The sequence below is a fragment of the Sus scrofa genome, chromosome 2 (genome assembly GCF_054392235.1).
Source record: "Sus scrofa isolate SSC_HxYL_T2T_F1_AM1 chromosome 2, Sscrofa_HxYL_maternal_Yorkshire_Landrace_v2.0, whole genome shotgun sequence".
In the NCBI taxonomy this organism is placed as follows: domain Eukaryota; kingdom Metazoa; phylum Chordata; class Mammalia; order Artiodactyla; family Suidae; genus Sus; species Sus scrofa.
In genome coordinates, this window is record NC_139384.1 from 158,329,450 (window position 1) to 158,347,466 (window position 18,017).

At 47.6% G+C, this 18,017-nt stretch overlaps 2 protein-coding genes across 22 annotated transcripts in view; one reads left to right on the forward strand and one right to left on the reverse strand.

Annotated features, from left to right (window-relative positions):
* LOC146405812 (uncharacterized) overlaps nucleotides 1-18,017 on the forward strand; it is a 107,016-nt gene that overhangs the window by 66,007 nt on the left and 22,992 nt on the right. For 2 of the 6 annotated variants that reach the window (XR_014839024.1, XR_014839022.1), the window contains 3 exons: nucleotides 15,248-15,518; nucleotides 16,882-16,954; nucleotides 17,498-17,586. Coding sequence is in view for 1 of the 6 variants with exons in the window: in XM_085014972.1 (XP_084871098.1) it covers nucleotides 15,385-15,518; nucleotides 16,882-16,954; nucleotides 17,498-17,586 (296 nt within the window). In the remaining 5 variants the exon portion in view is untranslated. The remainder of the gene's footprint in view (nucleotides 1-15,247; nucleotides 15,519-16,881; nucleotides 16,955-17,497; nucleotides 17,587-18,017) is intronic. The other 4 variants (XR_014839023.1, XM_085014972.1, XR_014839025.1 and 1 more) reach the window with 2 other exon arrangements.
* The window catches only part of PPP2R2B (protein phosphatase 2 regulatory subunit Bbeta), a 474,608-nt gene continuing 465,568 nt past the window's right edge, over nucleotides 8,978-18,017 (reverse strand). For 15 of the 16 annotated variants that reach the window (XM_021080843.2, XM_085009650.1, XM_085009657.1 and 12 more), the window contains 2 exons: nucleotides 12,508-12,599; nucleotides 8,978-9,709 (listed from right to left, as the gene is read on the reverse strand). In XM_021080843.2, the coding sequence (XP_020936502.2) occupies nucleotides 9,430-9,709; nucleotides 12,508-12,599 (372 nt within the window). In that variant the 3' untranslated portion in view covers nucleotides 8,978-9,429. 16 annotated transcript variants of the gene reach the window in all.

The window sequence follows — 18,017 nt, forward strand, 5'->3', positions numbered from 1 at the left end:
TGTACCTCTTCTCTGGTTAGAAAGTGCCTTAGTAAATTGAATATCTCTAACACACAATAATGTTCAATTTTTTACTTGTCACCAGGACAGTTATTCCACCCAAAGTGTCCTTATGACTAAGCAATGTAACAACAAGTGAAAAAGGAAGTTGTTACAATCTTACGTGGAGTCATGGAAGTTTATTATCCACTAAGCCAGTGGGTTTTAGTTTGTTAATGGAACTCCAGTCCTGATATAAAATACAATAAAAAGTTTACAGCCTTTGTTGCCAAGTTGTGTTTTTAAACACCTGGGAAGCATCCACCAGGCCTCGGGGAAAGATCACAGGTTCAGAGATGATGGTTGGAGAAGGGAAGGTATTTGTGTCCGTGGGGCGCTAAGGCTGCGTGGGATGTTGTGTTAACAAGATGCCATCATGTGTTTAATGCTGGAGGAGAGAAGACTGTACTCCCTGCTCTGGCAGCTACCCTCCCAATGTTCCTCTCTTAGATGTCACCCGAAACTGACGGAGTTACTTAACCCTTCCTGTGCTGGTCAGAGTGAAGAGCTACTTTGAACCATAGTCCATGCCTGAAATGGTATTCTTTTGCGTACTCTGGAAAAAGTGAGACTTTTTTTTTTAAATGTTAACACTGGCTTACTAAATATATAGGCAAAATGGATTACTTAATAAATGCTGTAAGACAACCAGCATTTGTGAAGGAGTCATCTTGTGTTTCATAATCTATAACTATAGGAGGTATTTCTAATGAAGACATAAAACCCAGAAACCGTAGAGTGAAGACTGATAGATTGGACTACATAAAATTAAAAAAATATATATGTATCTTGAGTTGTTGAACAGAAAAACTTAAAGACTAGCAACACATTAGGAAGAATTTTTTTGGAAAAAGTGCTCTTTTCTTGTTCCTGGATAGATACTTTGCAAGCTTCTACAGCGTTTGTCACAGCTCCCGTGAATATTCTCAGCTTTGAGTTTCAGCGGATTCTCCCAAGAACCACTCCAGCTATAACCAATTAATCCTTCTGGCCTGTTCAAAAAGAATGTGAAAAATTAGAGCGATACCCTTCATGCTGTCGGAGAGGAAATGAGGGGCTGGAAAATGGAGCCTGCCTGAAAGAATGCTCCTCGGAGTTAAGAAAACAACCCTGGTGTCCTCGGCCTGGTCTCATGCCTGTTTGAGCCCCATCGAGTGTAAGGAACGGTGCTACAGTGGACTTCACCGCAGTACTGGGTTGTGGTTAGGATGTAACACAACCCATCCCACCTCCCCTGCTGAGAAATAGGGGCTGTTTAACATGCGACGGTTGGCTGTTCCTGTTGATAAATTCTAGCTGACTGTTCATAAGCCACCTGCACTTGGAGTTGGAAAACCTTGGCCTAGATGAAATATGACTTTCAATTATGCCACAATCAGAGAAGCTGAAATAAGAAGGCCAAACTGGAGTGGGGGAAGGTCAAGTTTTCTTTCTTTCTTTTTTTTAATTAGAGTGACTTGGGCACGTAGAACGAAGTCTGGCACTCGCACCTCACGCATTTCCGCCGAGCTGACTATCCAGCTCCGTCTAATTTCTTGTTGTGCCTCTCAGCCACTCTCAGACCCTCCCCTTCGTGTTGTATGCCAATCTTCTCCCATCCCTGTCTTGCTGGAATAGAGGCCTGGGCTCAGCTCTGAGCAGTTTCTTTGGGGAACTGGCTTGCTTTCCCCTAAGAACATCCGGGCAGTGCCTCACCTCTAACATCCAAGGGAAGGGTTGAAAATAATCACTCTTGTCACTTCCCTGAGCCTTGTTATGGGGAATATTTAGTGCTGGAGCTGGGACCAGGGGTAATAGCGTGGATGTGATCATGTCGCTCCCTGCATCAATGCACGTGGTATTGATTGTACGCCGTCAGCCTTTTTGCATGCTCTGCGAGGTCCCAGAAGGCTCGCTGCGAGTGGGAGGGTCATGCATCAGGCAGGCGCTCGCATGCTCTATTAACTTACGCCGCAGTCTGAGCTCGGTCGGTAGCTGGCTGCAAATGCCCCTTGGCTGGCTGGCTCTCAAGTTTCTTCTTTTTCATCCTTGACTCCTCGGAGCAGTCCCATGTTGCTGTTCACCAAGCTCCCCTTCACTGCACACCTCCCCTCCCCCAGGCACACTGCTCAGCTTGTTTGCTTCCTGAGGGCAGAGGCCGTGCCTGTCTTCTTCATTCATTTATTTGTTCATCCATTCTACAAATATCTGTTGAGTACTTACTACAAGCCAGACCTTTCTGAATGCTTTGGGGGAGACCTGAGTGGTGTTCATGGCAGTGGAGGGTTAGGAAGGTCCTTTCCAAGGAGCCGATACATGAGCTGAGTTTCTTAGTATATTCCCTGTGCCTGGAGCGTTCATATTTGCTTTGTTACACAAACTATAATTATGCCATTGAGTGGCTCATACCTAGTTGTGTGACGCTAAGGCCAGGCATTCTTATTGTCTCATATCCTGATTTTCTGTCCCCTTATGTCTCTGGATCTGCCTTCCTGTTTTTCACTTGTCCATCACAGCAGAATCTTTTAAGTTCCTTAAAAATACCATGGGCTCCTTTGCCTTCCATACAGCAACTTGCTGCCTGGAGTGCCCTTTTCCTCACTCATCTCCTGGATAGCTCATTTCCTGCTTATCTTTCAGGTGTGACCTTAAGAATCACCTCCTCTGGGGCGCATGCGTCTGGGTGAGGCAGTGTTACTTTGTAGTCTAATGAGATACCCTGGAGGGCACCCATCACACTCTTTTACCAGAGCAGTAGGAGAACAAGAGCGAGAAACCTGTTTATTGTTGGCCGGGAATCTGCACAGCAATTTTATGGTATAGCTGCCATTTTGCTCTTACTTTATCAATAAGGAAATTGAGACACAGAGGTTCATGTGTCAAGGGTCATTCAGTTTATAAGTAGTGGAGCTTAGATTTTAACCCAGGCAAGCATCCTGGGCTCTTAAGCAGGATATTTTATGGCTGTCATCTCCTGGGAATTTGCCTGCATCTCCCATGACACTGCAAGGCCTAGGAAGGCAGGGACTTGCACTACGGCTTCTCCAGACCCACCCTGGCACAGGGCTTGGCAGGTGGTACGTGATCCATCAAGTGTTTACTGATGAATGAATGAATGAAGGCACGAATATCACCAAAACACTGCCTTTCCAGGGAGAAGCCTCCTCCCCTCACTTCTGCCCCAGCCTCCCTGGGGTTCTCTTTGCCCTCCACAAGGATTTGCTGCCCTGGTGCAGAGAGAGGGTAAGAATCCCAGTTTGTGTGGCAGGCCCCACTTTCCTGTGGTCTTAGAGTTTCTACACAAGGACAAGTTTGGGAGAAATGCTCTCTCCACTCCCACTCCAAGCAAATGCACCAGACCAAACAGTTGGGGTTGCAACTGGGAGTTCTGAGATGGCTGAGCAGGAGAGGCTCTGGTGGCAACTGTCCACCTAAGAGACCAAGTCTGCCTCTTCAGGGAACTGGGGCGAAGGAGTGTCTGGGAATCTGGCAGGTACCGAACTCCTATTTCTGGCCCTGCAGCGACCATTGTTTTGACAACATCCCAGGCAGGAACTGGCAGAGACAGCAGATCCCCGTGGTTTGCCAGCAGCCGTTTGACCAACGGGTGTGGAAGATCTAAACTGGGGGACAGTTAAATAGCAACAATAAGGTCAGAGTCAGGGGTTGGAGACCTCTGTGAGCCACTTGACTTCACTCTCTGCTTTGGTGACAGACCAGACTTGTCTTCCTGGTCAGCTGTCAGGCAGTGTTTGGTCCAAAGACATGGTTGTCCTCACTAGTGAGAAAAAATGAGACAAGGTAGCTGTGTAGAACCTTGAAAGAAGTGCAGGATTTGGATCAGGACAGATTGCAATAAGACTTCTGGCTGTGTCACACTGATGGTGCCACGTAACCCTTTTGAGTCTGTTTATCAGTTATGAAAATGGAGAAAGGTATTCACCCAGCAGGTGACTGTAAAAATCTTAAAAAGTGCCTGTCCCAGTGCCTGCTGTGTCCTGAGTGTCCACAGTGGCTGGTTTCTTTTGATACCTTCCATCCATCTTTACGCTTCTGTATAGTACCTGGATAGGGGGACCTAATAAATACGTATTCTTGGATAAATGAAGAAAGAAGGGGATAGGCCAGTTCTGGTAAGCTGAAAATGTGTTTTTAATAGAATTAGAGAAACACTGACTTCTTGCTCCTCTGTCGTATCCATTCCTTTTTTTTGTCTTTTTGCCTTTTTTAGGGCCACACCCATGGCATACGGAGGTTCCCAGGCTAGGGGTTGAATCGGAGCTGTAGCTGCTGGCCTGTGCCAGAGCCATAGCAACGTGGGATCCGAGCCGCATCTGCAACCTACACCACAGCTCACGGCAACGCCGGATCCTTAACCCACTGAGCAAGGCCAGGGATCAAACCCGTAACCTCATGGTTCCTAGTCAGATTCGTTAACCACTGAGCCACGATGGGAACTCCTGTCATATCCATTCTAACTTCGGTACCTCATCAGTGCTGTGCCCTCTGTTGGAAATGCTTACCATTCTTTGTCTGCTGAGGAAACTGCTTTAGAACTCTGCTTAGATGGCACTTAGTCTGAGAAAATTTTTCTTACCGGTCCTCGTTAATTAACCATTTCCTTCCCTGTCCCATTTCTGCACTTGGTACATACCTCATTGTACTGTAAACATGCTCCTGACACACATGATGCTCCTATGTGGCTGTCATTTCCTGATGGCCAGGGACCAGTAACTTACACACGTCAGGAACTCCAGCCCCTCCCTAGGGCTTGGCTGCCTGACACACACCAGGCACTCAGTGAATGTTTGATGCTGATGAACATATGGGGCATTCCTGGAACTTGTTTTCTGATCAGTAACTTCCATCTATTGATACAACGTGAGATGGGGAAAGATGATCAGAGCTTCGACCAAAATGCATGGCTCCATTACATGTGAACTGTGTAAAGTTAGTCAAGTGACATCCTCTCTCTGTTTCCTTATCCCTAAAAGGGGAATGATCCTAGAGTCTACATCTCGAGGGGTAGGGGCTCAAGGAACTAACACCTGTGAACCTTGTAGAACCAAACTTGACCCATAAGTAAGCATTCAGTAAATGGAGCTACCATCATGAATTAGAAACAGGATTTTAAGAACTCTGGTTTAGAGTCTGAATCTTTGAGTTGGAGTTCTGGTTCCATCCCTTACTGGCTCCATGCCCTTGGCTGCATGGAAAACTTGACCCTCTTTCCTCATTTGCAGAATGTGAATGACACTGGCGTTGATCCCCTGGGGTTAAGGGAAGAGGATCATGAGAAATAACATGTGTCCTCAGGGCATATGGTTGCTGTTACTATTTTGTGGTGCTTTAAGCTTATCAAAGCAGATCGAAGTGAATCAGTTTCTTGTGTCCATCAGAGTCATGCCATGGGCGAGGGCAGATGGCTTTCTGATGATTTTACATGGCATGACTGATGTAGGCACTGAGTGGCCTGTCCACCCATGTTCCTCAGTTACTTGGCAGCAGAGCCAATGGCAGGATCTGTGCCTTCTCTTTCCTGGTTCTCCGTTCTTTCCATTGACTGGGAAGTCCTTCCATGGCAAGTGGTTCCTGAGGCTTAACTTAGAAGTACAGGGGGAAGAGGCGGGTTAAGGTATGACAGAGGAGCAGTGCTTGGATATTGTCCAGGCCTGAGTCAAGGGACGGCTGTGTCTTTGGGGATTTGCTTAAAACCACCAGCCTCACCTACGGTAGCCATAATGGAAGAGGACAAATTTGGAAGGGTTCCTTCATTCAGGCTGTGGGCTATAGTGTCCCCCCTGCCCGCCAAGCTTTGTTATGCGGCCTACTAGGGCCTTCTTCAGCCCTGTAGGAAGTCAGCAGAGAGGCTATAAAAAAGGATGGAGCACAGGCTGGAGGGTAGGAGGGAAACTTTGGGTAGTTGCTCCGCAGATGTAAATGAAGAGAAATGGTCTCCCCATGTTGTCAGCAATTGAGTATTTATTTGAGGGTCTGACTTTTCTTCTAATGGGCTCTGGGGTGTTCAAAAGAAATATGCTGGAGACAGCCGACTTATTTCGTGAGGTCACTGAGCTAAAAGTTTTAGCTTCATTTTTGCTACCTGACAACTGCTCCGCCTCACATATGCTGGTTGCTTAATGCATGTTGATGTGGTTGAGTTCATTACAAGGCCAACGAGAGGTTGAGAGATGCTCCCCCCTTGCCCCCCCCTTGCCCCCCATAGACAAGCAGGCTCAAGTGTTCTGTGGCCTCAGTAAGCATGTGTTCTGGTGGTTCACAGAGTGACTGCCAGTGGTGCATGGGTACATGTTTGTTACAATAACGGTCATGTGATTATTTTAATGTTAGGACAAAACAAAAAACAGTAAAACTGGCATTTCATGAATGTTCTTTCTTTGGAGGAAAGGCAGGAGCCAGTCGTTAAGGAGTTAAAAAGCAAATTGGTTCCTGCTGGCTATGAACCTGTGTACATCCCACTGCTTCTAGCTGCCTAGTGTCTTCTTTGTTCTTCCAACTCATCTTCCTCCTCTGGATGAGGAGGCATGGATATCTGCCAAAGTTCAGCTTTCACATTGCTTGTGAAAATGGTGGAACCGACTGTTGCAAGAAGATGATTTTAGGGAAGCCGTGGCTCATGTTTCCCAGAATTTATCAGATTAGCCTTCAGTGTAACCTGACAGCTTGTGCCAAGCAGCAGGATAAAGTTAAGGAGAGGCCAACACACAGTTGAAAAGGAGGCAAGTCAGCTTTCAAGTAGTTTTGAGTGTCAGCTGGAAAAGGGACTGACTTCTAGGAGCCAGCAACCAAGAGAATCACCAGCACTGGGGTGGAGCTCAAGTGCCCTGTAAAAACCTAGTTCTGTGCCTGGCACAGAGCAGGTCGTTGCTGAAGCTCGGCGTTGGGGATCTGCAGAGGCTTGACCTCTAGGGCCTTTCGCTCCTGTTTCTGTTTAGAGTCTTGGGTGTTTATTCCGATACCTCCTTTGTTTGGGGTCAAACTCTTTGCTCTGATGTCTTTGGCAATTCCTTCCACTCTTTGGATCTCAGACGGTACAGCTATGTGCCAAGGGTATCGGATTAGAGTAGGGGCCCGATGTGGAGGACTGTGGACCCTTAAAACTATGTCTGGAATTGCTCACGGATGTGTTCTGGGGAGCTCTCTTGACTCCAAGAACCATCCTGAAGAACCATTATCCTTGGTGGCTCTCCCACGCCGCCAAAGGCTCAAGTGTTCTGTGGCCTCAGTAAGCATGTGTTCTGGTGGTTCACAAAGTGACTGCCAGTGGTGCATGGGTACATGTTTGTTACAATAACGGTCATGTGATTATTTTAATGTTAGGACAACCCAAAAAACAGTAAAACTGGCATCTCATGAATGTTCTTTCTTTGGAGGAGGCTAAGTCTTGCATTTAGGAAAGGTGACTTAAATGTGAAATGAGTCACAGAACAGAGGTGGCTTCATCCTTACGTTTGAGGAATAATGATTCATCCCTGCTGTCGCCTGGTACAGCCAGAGGGGCTGAGTGTCAGAGAAGCAGAGAAGAGGCCATGAGGAAGGTGACAGATCATTCAGGACCATAACCCACTGGTCCTTCCATCCATCCTGATACCGCAGTTCTCTGGGCTGGAGAAGCTTCTGGAATTCTCTCGGGTCTCCTCCAACGCCATGGTCCCCATCAGGCCAGAAGTCCTGCCCTGAGAGTTTCCAGTGGGGCTTTCATTACAGGAAAGATAAACAGAGAAGCAAGGTGTGTCTTCATCTGTACGCTCCCTCAGTTTTGAGAGGTGCTTGTTCATATTTTACTGTGTCTGGAATGGAGCTGCATCTTACATAACCATATTCACCTAAGCAGTTATTTCCTTGCCAAAAAGCTGCTATTCAATGGAGAGTGGCTTCGAGTTGAAATAGGATTCTTTCACTACTTGTTTCTCTTCCAAAATAAATGAAGATTTCTCTTTAAAAGGAAAACTCTCATTTCAAGCCATGTCCTAGTCACTACATTTCAAGTCATTTCCTAGGGGTGGGAAATGAGTCACCAGGACCGGAGTGGAGACGCTGAGCCCAGGCCTGGCTTTGACTTCCTCCCACTTCCTCCCTGAACCCACACATCAGAGTTCTAAGTAGTGTCCTGCCCGGAAGTGTGGCACAGAGAAACTTCTGGAAGGTACATGTCCGAATACTCAGCTGAGGGAGGATGACTCAGCCCCCACAGGTTCAAAGCTTCTTGGTTCCCCCAGATTCCATTTCTGTAGGAGGAGGGCCCTTCGGTCTGTTTTTCGAGATTTTTTGAGTCTAGGGCAGGGTTAGAAGCACCAGATTAGACTTGACAAAGCAGCATTTTTTATTGGCCATTTTTGTTCTAGCTACAATGGAGATTGACGGATTGTTACTTTGGGTTAGGAAACCAGGAAATTAGGTGGGGGCTGCCTAGGAGACACGCTTTCCCAGGATCACCGGTGGTGCCACTACATTTAGGAGGCCGGAGTATAAACAACCGGGACGCGGCCTTCAAGCGTCAATGGAATAAATAGTCTGGAAAAGGTTGACGGGAAAAGGCCAAGGCACATGTCAGTAGAGGATTCTATGGAGCCACTGAAAATGACAAAAAGCAAGAGTAACAAAGCTGCAGGTGGACTCTGCCCCCGCCCCGCCGTGGCCTCGCCAAGCTAAGTCTGAGACGCTCTGGGTAGAGAGCATTCTCTTTAAGTCCCCTGAAGCATCACGGTGTTGCCCAGCCAAATTCTCAGCCTGTTTCTATGGCGCTTACAAAAAAGGGGGTAGAGTGGCATCCATGTGGCCCTTCCCTTCGCATTCTGTGTCCCCTTCGAAGCCTCGTGAAAGAAGTCCCTGGCTCACAGGAAACTGTTAAGAAGAAAATGGGGGGGGGAATAAAAGGGCTTTAGGGGCAGAAGATGCTGACTGGTGCTGACTTTTCACAAAAAGAGGAGAATTTCTCTTAGAGTAAACGGTGTTTTATTTTTTCGTTGAATTTTTTTCAATCAAGTGGAATTGCTTAATTAAAAAAAAAAACTTATCTCTTTTCTCTTTAAATACTACAGACAACCTCATTTTTTATCTCAGCAGACACCTATAAACAAAACACGGGACCCACCAGAGAAAAACGGGGCAATAAAAGCATCAGAAATTCAAGTCAACTATGGAAGAATTACGGTTAGCTGGCAGCTCTCAATTCTAAACAGGAAGGAGTGTCCCAGAACCTACTGGGTTTGACAAAAAGTTTCTTAGAACTGAGGATTTGGGAAAGTCGGAATCCAATGAGTTCTATTCCAGTTGTTTCCTGCGTAGGGAAATGAATGTCGCTGCATCAAACGAACACCCAAAGAAACATTTAAAAAGTGTTTTGACTAGTATTCAGTGTGTGAGATTATTAAGTACTAACGCGTCCTTCTAGTTGACCTTGTCCTGGAATATATAGAGGTTGTTTGTAGCCGCCACTGCTATGATATTTTCTGAGGGGTGCCAAGCTGTATGCAAGATCTTTTTGCTAAAGTCCAGGCTGTCGACACTGATCTCGTCCTTCCTCCGCTTGCCCCCCACGCACACCTTGCGTGGCTTTAGGATCGCCCGGGGTTTACTGTTTTCCCTTGAGGCCTCAAGGGTGACATCACGCTTGGTGTTTCGGTCAAACATCCTGAAGAAGTTGTTGTAGGAGCCCGTCATGATGACACTGCAAGGCAGAGAGGGAAAAGGGGACCTGAGTGCCATAGACAAAGCCTTTCAGGGACAAACGACAGCCTGCGGAGGCCAGCTTATGGCAACCGGACCTTCTCCTAAAGACAGACCCGAAACCACAGACCTCCACAGGCTCTGCAGTGTGACTGCCGAGCTTCTTGGGGACCGCTAAGAGCAACGAGCTCTTCCGCGAGGTTTGCAAACAAAGGATTGTGATACCCCTCCTTGCTGCTGATCGATGGATGCCTTTTGGCTCTTGGGCTCCATCAATGAGTCCTGTGGACTTAATGATCCCAGGCCCCCTCCCTCACGTCAGGATTCTGAGGCTGGAGTGAAGTTGTGGGCATAGGGATGCAGCAGTATACAGCCATCATATTGTGCATATTTAAAGGCTAGATGTGGGGAGGGAGTGGGATTCTGTGCTGCCTGACTGCTAAGGCTTTCTTGCATCAGCACTGAGGGAGAGATGCCGACAGTGCAGCAGTGCACCCGCGTGTGTTCTCCCCCTGCCAGGAGCGAGCTCCAAATTCAGCCTCTCCCGAACACTTACCTAAGAAGTGGATGCTGTCGTGGTCTCCCTTGGGAAGGGAGCAAACAGAAAGTCACATTTTGAAAGGCTGAAAGATGAGGACATAGGATCGGGGTGCATTGACAGATGATTTCTGCATTTCTATACGAGTTATCCGTACTTAGGCGTATCTCTAACTGGTTAAGAGAGCAGTGAATGCCAAAAGCCTTCCAGAAGCCACCAGCTGACACTTTAATGGTGCCGGTGTGGACAAGGTGACAGGCTGAGGGAAAGATAAGGCCCCTCAAGCAGCATCCCGAGGCGGCCACCTCCCAGAGAGGCTGGCTCGGCCTCATTTGTGGGTGGGGCTCTGAGTGGCGGATGAGGACGGGAGCGCCGAGCACCTCACCCTGGGCTGGATGAAGATGCAGGGAAACCGACAGGACTGGGCTCCAGCCAGGGGGCTAAGCTTGTGGGCACTTGGTTGGCTGTGCAGGTGAATTAACTCAGAATTAGGTTTTGTTCCCCTGGCGCAGGAAACCTGTGCTGTGATACCGTGTGTCTCTGTCATAGAGCAAGCTGTTGTGGCCTCATCAGGCAGGGTGCTGACTGCTTTCCCGCCAGTCTCGTTTCCTCTTCCATCACCCATCAAAGGGGTTTACACAGGAGGAAGAGCCGACACTCGTGCAGTGTCATACAGCTTAGCAATGCCCACGTCGGGCTTCCAGCTCACACCTGCTGGACTCCAGGGCACAAGCATTCAGCCACTTGGCCTCACTGCTACCCACAAGCGGAACGGTGCATCCCACACCACAACTCCCATGGGTTTTTTTCCTTTTTAGGGACACACCCATGGCATATGGAAGTTCCCAGGCTAGGGACCCAATCAGAGCTACAGCTGCCGGCCTGCACCACAGCCACAACAACTCGGGATCTGAGCCGTGTCTGCAACCCACACCATAGCTCAAAGCAATGCTGGATCCCCAACTCACTGAGCGAGGCCAGGGATTGAACCCGCATCCTCACGGATACTAGTCAGATTTGTTGCTGCTGCGCCACAATGGGAGCTCCCCAATTAGTTTTTAAACAGCAAGAGAAAGACTCTTTTGGGAAAAAAATCTCAACCACAACTACAGTGCAAGTAATATTTTCTGAGTTACGGAAAGACACTGTAATGTTATGGAAAGAATGTTGCTTTTTAGGTTTTTGTTTTGCTTTTTTGTTTTTTAGGGCCGTACCTGTGGCATATGGAGGTTCCCAAAAAACACCACATGTGTGAAGGTGCCTACTAAGTATAGTTTTGGAATCTCGGTTAAGATGGAAGGGAAACTGGAACAATAACAACTGCTTAAGAAAAAATCTATTAACAGTAACCCGTGAATCGATCACAGATGTGAGTGAAAATAAGTAAAAGGGCTGGGCTAGCTTCCTTCCCCTTGAGGGCCTTCGCCCTCTGCTCTTAGCTGCTTGGTGACATGGGCTTGCCACGTGGTGGTTCCCTCCAGGGCTGCCATATGGAAGGGTATTTTGGACCCCCCGACAAAGGGAGACCAACAAGGGTCAGAGAGGGATGGCCTGAGCTCCCTAAAAGCTCGGCTCTTGGTGTGTTTTGCTGTGATCACTTCCTGTGGGTTCTAGCACCCACACAGGTGCTGCCGTCATCAAGGAACAGCCCCTGGTAGCCTGATAGCTTAGTTCTGGAAATCACAGAATCGTCTCTATCTGTCAACCCAGAAAGAAACTAGGGGGAGGTAATAGGAAGTATTGTTGAAGTCACAGGCGTTAAAACAGTCATAAATCACTCTGAGGGCTCATGATAAATGAGGCCAAGTAGAATTCACTTAATGAACCATGGGGGCCTTCAGCCAGGTCTGTACTGGCAGCTTTGAGGGAGAATTTTCCATCTAGAACACACACTCTGCAGTCATCTGAACTGCTTATGCTGGAAAACGGCTGGTGGATCTTCATTTTCGGCATGCTGAACCAGCTCTCGGAGTGTCTTGTGGGTAAAAAGTAGGAATTTTCTTGCAGTAAAAAGGTCACCTGGGCCAATCGTAGGAGTCCAGGGTCTCACGGTCCCTCCCTTCTTTCCAGGCCTGCCCTCAGAGGTCATCCGGGGCCCACACAGTGCATCCCTGCCAGGACCTGGGCTATTCTGATTGCCCCTTGGCTGCATCCCAAAGCAAAGGGCAGAGTGATTGCATCCACTTGCGGTTCACGGTCCAGCGCCTTCGCAAGGAGGGGCTCGCCTCTGGAAGGGGCCCAGCCACACAGGCCTTGCTTACCTGTCTGACCCATTCCACACGCACTCAAATTTATCAAAAATGCAGTCATTTTCATAGAGGGAGCACAGCTTGCTGCGGAGGTAGTCGTGAACCTGGTTGGGGGGTTGGGGGAGAACACATCAGGAGGGTTAGTTAGTACTTTCAGAAATGATGCCTCTGCGAGTCGCTCCTCCCTGGAGGTGCGCTGTTCATTCTTTCAGCGTGAATGTGGCCTGATGCTGAGGGCCCCGGGTCTGAACCCCGCTGTGGCCGTTTCCAGCCCTGGGCCGTGAGGATGGGTTGGTGAGCCGCTTACGTGGCTGGCATGGATGAAACGAGACGGTGGCACGGAGCGGGCCCGGGAAGTGGAATTTCCTAAGCTGATTTGCTGACAGGGCACCATTAGAGGACACTGTTCATACAGTCTTTTGTTGCACAAACCTTTACTGAATGTCTGCCATGGGCTTACGCTAGAGCCCACAGGACACTCTTGGGGTCCTTGCCTCTCAGTGTTGGGGAAGGAAGTATAAAACCAAGTAAACACATAAGGTGTTTGAGACATGGTGATACAAAAACACATGGAAAAAGGGAGTGGGAGATCGGGGGTGTTATTTTATTTTTTTGAATTACTCAGTGAATTGTATTATGTTTATAGTTGTACAATGATCATCACAATCCAATTTTATGGCATTTCCACTCCAAACCTGGGGGTATAATTTTATACACGGCGAGGCCTCAAGGAGTCATATGACAAGGTAGCATGGGCACAGAAGCCTGAAGGAAATGGATGCTCCTCAGTGGTACTGGAGGGAAAGGCTTTCCAAGCACAGGGAATAGCACGTGGAAGGCCAAAGGTGGGATCCTGGAGGCGGCGGGGTGGCGTGAGCTGTACGTGGGGGCCTCAGCGTGTTGCTGTCAGTTTGCATAGGTCCCTCACTCTGAGGCCGGTGGAGGGGCTTTACAGAAAGGATTGCCACGCCTGCCGTGTTGGGACAGATGGGAGCGTGCGGGGCAAAGGCAGGGTGGCCAGTTAGAGCCCCGGACACAGGTGATGGCTTGGGCCAGGGTGAGCGCGGAGGTGGGGTGGTCCGATTCTCGGCACGTTTGGAAGCAGAGCTGATGGGACTGGTGGAGAGGAAAATACGTGTCAGATGGGGCTCCCTCCCCCTTCTCTCGAGCGAGTCAAAGACAGAACCGCCATGCTCATTTTTGGGTTTGATAAGGTGGGGATGTCACTGGGGCTCGCCCAGGGGACCCTGACCTGCCGGGAGCAGCTTGGGACTATGTGGCAATTCTCTCCTGTTTCTGTTTTTCAGTGACATAAGAAGCAAGGTTATCCGGGGCGGGCGGGGGGGATGGCTGGGATACAGTGCGGGGCTGCCAGAGGCACTGAGAGCCACTTGACATGGTTGGATGTGAATTTTAAATGCGTCTGGTGAGCCTGGCTCAGGTATTTTCTGCAGCTATGTTCTCATCTCGGATGAAGATGGCAAAAGGCAGAGATGAAGGCTCGCGGGGAGGAACCTGTGCTTTGCGTTCAGTTCTTCCTGAACTCCATTGCAGGGAGTGGTCATTATAACAGGCATACGTCATATGCCAGCTCGTTATTATTAGCCAGGCTCGTTATCTATAAAATCTCATTTCATCTCTCAAATCATCTTAGGATGTAGGTATTGTCATTCTCTTTAAAGGAGCATGAAGTACAGGTGTGGCATCATTTGTCCAAGATCACACAGGAAAGAAAATGACGGGATGGGAACTGAACCCGGGATCCGGGTCCTGGAGGACACGCTCCTCTTTCTCTAGCAACCTGCCTCCCACGTTCTCTGCCTCGCTGGCGGTGCCTTACATGGGGGCCTCAGTCCTAGACAGGACCCGTGATCATGAACTGGAGTGCAGCCAAGACGGAAATCTAATGGGGTGAAGCAGAGGGATGTTATGAAAGCAAAATGTTTGCCTTTGTTCAGAGTCCCTGTCTCCTTCCTTGACCCTGGAGTTCTGCTGGATGCTGAGCGCAGAGGCTCAGCTGTGTGCTTAGTAGTGGGCAAGGGGATGAGGTCAGATTCATTCCATGTGCCATTAGGTGTTTGGGGGATTTGAAAAGCTCTCTCTGTTATTTGGACAGTGGAAGGCTTTCTAACTTTGCAAATGAATTTCCTCCACCTTTACTCCTGTGATCCCAAACAGTTCTGGGCCTCGTCAGAGTATCTGCTTCAGGGCTATAGTGACAAGAGATTCCACCTGCGCCTGGGCTTTTGGCTTTGTGAGATGGGGAACGGGGATGGGAGGGCGAGGCTTGGGGCCTGAGCTTGGAACTCTGCTGCAAATTAACGCAGTGTCTTTCCCTTCCTCTCCTACCGCCTTCTGGGCATCCTGGAAATGACTCAGATCTCATCTGGAAGGCCGTTTTGTTTGTAGGGCCATTTCTGCTTGCTGAACATGTCTAGTTATCATTAAGAATCTTTGAGCAAGGCCAAAGAGAGTCTTGGGACAAAGAGAGGGCTGATTCTACGTCTTGAAAAACTTTTTCTCTAGAGGTCCAGATGGTAAATAATGATATTTTGTGGGCCATATAGCTCTGTTGCAACTACCCAACTCCACCCTTGTAATACAAAAGTAGCCATAATACATAAACAAGCGAGTGGGAGTTGTGTTCCAATAAAACTTTATTTACAAAGACGGGTGGCAGACAGGATTGGTCATAGTTGGCCTCGCCCTGACCTTGATTGACTATGAGTCCCCTTCTCCCGAATTGGTACAGATTCTTTCCTTGGAAGAAAGTGATGGTGGCAGAAAGGGCATTAACTGGCGGGCCAACTTCTCTTCTGACCTCAAGAATCCATCTCTTATCCACAAAGCAAGCCTGATTCTTGCCTTTATCACTGACTTGCTTCCAAGCTCTTTGGGAGAAGAGGCAGAGGAGTGGGGCTTCTGAAGAGGAAGGAGGCCAGGCTGGGAATTAATCCACCGGGCAATGGACGCCAACTCTGTTACCCTAGTGCTCTGCATCTCCTACTTTCTGGAGGAAAAAGGTGAGCAAAATGATCCTGCTTTCAATCCTACACCTGCCTACTCCTTCCTCTTATATCCATTATAGATCCCTTCTAAAATTTTTAATTTTTGCTGATGTATCCTCTTTGTTATTACAGTTAACTTACAATGTTGTATTTTAGGTGTACGTAGAGTGATTCAGTTATACATACATATATATTTTTTCAGATTTTTTCCCTTACAGGTTATTACAAAATATTTAGTTCCCTGTGCCATACAGTGAGTCTTTGTTGATCTATTTTATATACAGTAATGTATATATGTTAATCCCAGACTCCTCATTTATTCATCCCCCAAGTTTCTCCCCTTTGGCAATCATACATTTATTTTTTATGTCTGTAGGTCTATTTCTGTTTTGTATATAAGTTCATTTGTATCATTAAAAAAGTAAGATTCCACATATAAGTAACATCATGTGATGGTTGTCTTTGTCTAGCTTACTTTACTTAGCACGACAATCTCTAGTTGTGTCCATGTGGCTGCACTTGGCATTGTTTCATTCTTTTGACGGCTGAGGAGTGCTCCATTGTAGATATGCATCACATCTTCTTTATCGACTCATCATTGACAGCTGATGCACATTTAGGTTGTGTCCATGTCTTGGCTGCCGTAAATAGGGCTGCTATAAACATTGGGTGCAGGTATCTTTTAGAATTATGGTTTTGTCTGGATACATGCCCAGCAATTGGACTGCTGCATCATATGGCAACTCTATTTTTAGTTTTTTAAGGAACTGCCATACTGTTCTCCATAGTGGCTGCCCCAGTTTACATTCCTACCACCAGCATGGAGCACTTTTAAGGCAAGACACACACGTGCGTGTTTTGAGCAGGGAAAAACAGGTTTTAGAAACACTTGATGAAGCACGTTTCAAGATGCAGGCTTTTCAGAGGTCTATAATTGTCAAAAATTGTAAAATTCTAAGAGGAGGATAAATCATTATAGGGAAATAAAATAATCATCCTAATTACCTCAAAATAGGTTTTTTTTTTTTTGGTAGGGGGAGTACCAACTATTCCCTTGAAAATAATGAGGGTTGAAGGGGCAGAGAAGAGAGAGTTCTAAACTCGTATAAATGGGGCAGTGGTGGGTCTTTGAAGGCTCGGCTTAGCCAGTCCCCTTCCTTGTGAACCATTCCGGATTCCTGACCTGTCACTTTTGGCATTTTGTCTTCCAGAATCACCAAGGTGAGTGATAAGTTTCAAAGTGTGTGTGTTTTGAAAGGGTGGGCCCATTATTGCAGGAACCACATCACTAAGAACTCTATACACCAGTCTTGAAAGACAAAAGTCAGGAAGGATGCAAAGGGAAAACCTAGCCTGAGTCACTGCTTCTCCTCTCTAGCATCTACGTTCTGGGAAGAGCCTCACGACCTCCAGCGGAGGGTGTCTGCAGGAAAAGACCATTGGCTATGAAGGTACGTTGCATGCATGTTCTGGTACAAAAAAAAAAATCTTAGGCAAAGAAATCAACTTTCCTCTATTGGAGGAGAGAATAAGGTAAGACACCTACATGAGAAAATCTAGAGAGCAGAGGGAGAGACAACTTAAAACTTAGCCTGTTTGATGCTTCTCTCTTCTTGTTTCAAACATTGTTTCTCTTCTGTGTTCCTGGCCTTCTTGACCAGGCAAGCTGACTCTCCCAACACAGTGGTTTTCAAGTGACATATGTGTGGAAACCAGGTATTGTAAACTCTGCCAATTTGTTCGTATATTTTGGGGGTTGACAAACTGTCAGATGGTGAATATTTTAGGCTTCATGGGCTGTATGGTCTCTGTCACATGACTTAATTCTGTCCTTGTATGGAAGCAGCCATAGGTAGCATGAAAATGATCGGGTGTGGCTGTTTTAATAAAACTGCTTTTACAAAAACAAGTATGGGGTTGGATTTGGCCCATGAGCCACAGTTTGCCAACGCCTGTTCTGCAGGAAAATGTGAAAACTGCTCGTCATCCTTCAGTCTGCAGGTTCGCATTCCTGGAAGCATGCGTGGGATCATCTGATGGATGTACAGAACTACGTAGGGGTACCTCCCGTCTCTCTGCCCAGGTGAGGCACCAGCAGTTGATTATGGAATTCCTTCCCATGGGATCCATCCTCACGGCCCTTTTCAGCAGTGTTCCAGATACTCAGCTTAAAAACACTGAGACGTGAAAGAGGTATTTCATTTCATTGGAGTATAGCTGATTTACAATGTTGTATTAGTTCCAGGTGTACAGCAAAGCAAATCAGTTATACATATACATATATCCATTCTTCTTTCCCATATAGGTTACTGCAGACAATTTTGCTTTTTAGGGCCACGTGTGTGGCATACGGAGGTTCCCAGGCTAGGGGTCGAATAGGAGCTGCAGTTGCTGGCTTAGGCCACAGCAACCTAGGATCTGAGCCGCATCTGTGACCTACACCACAGCTCACGGCAACGCCGGACCCTTAACCCACTGCGTGAGGCCAGGGATCGAACCTGCGTCCTCATGGAC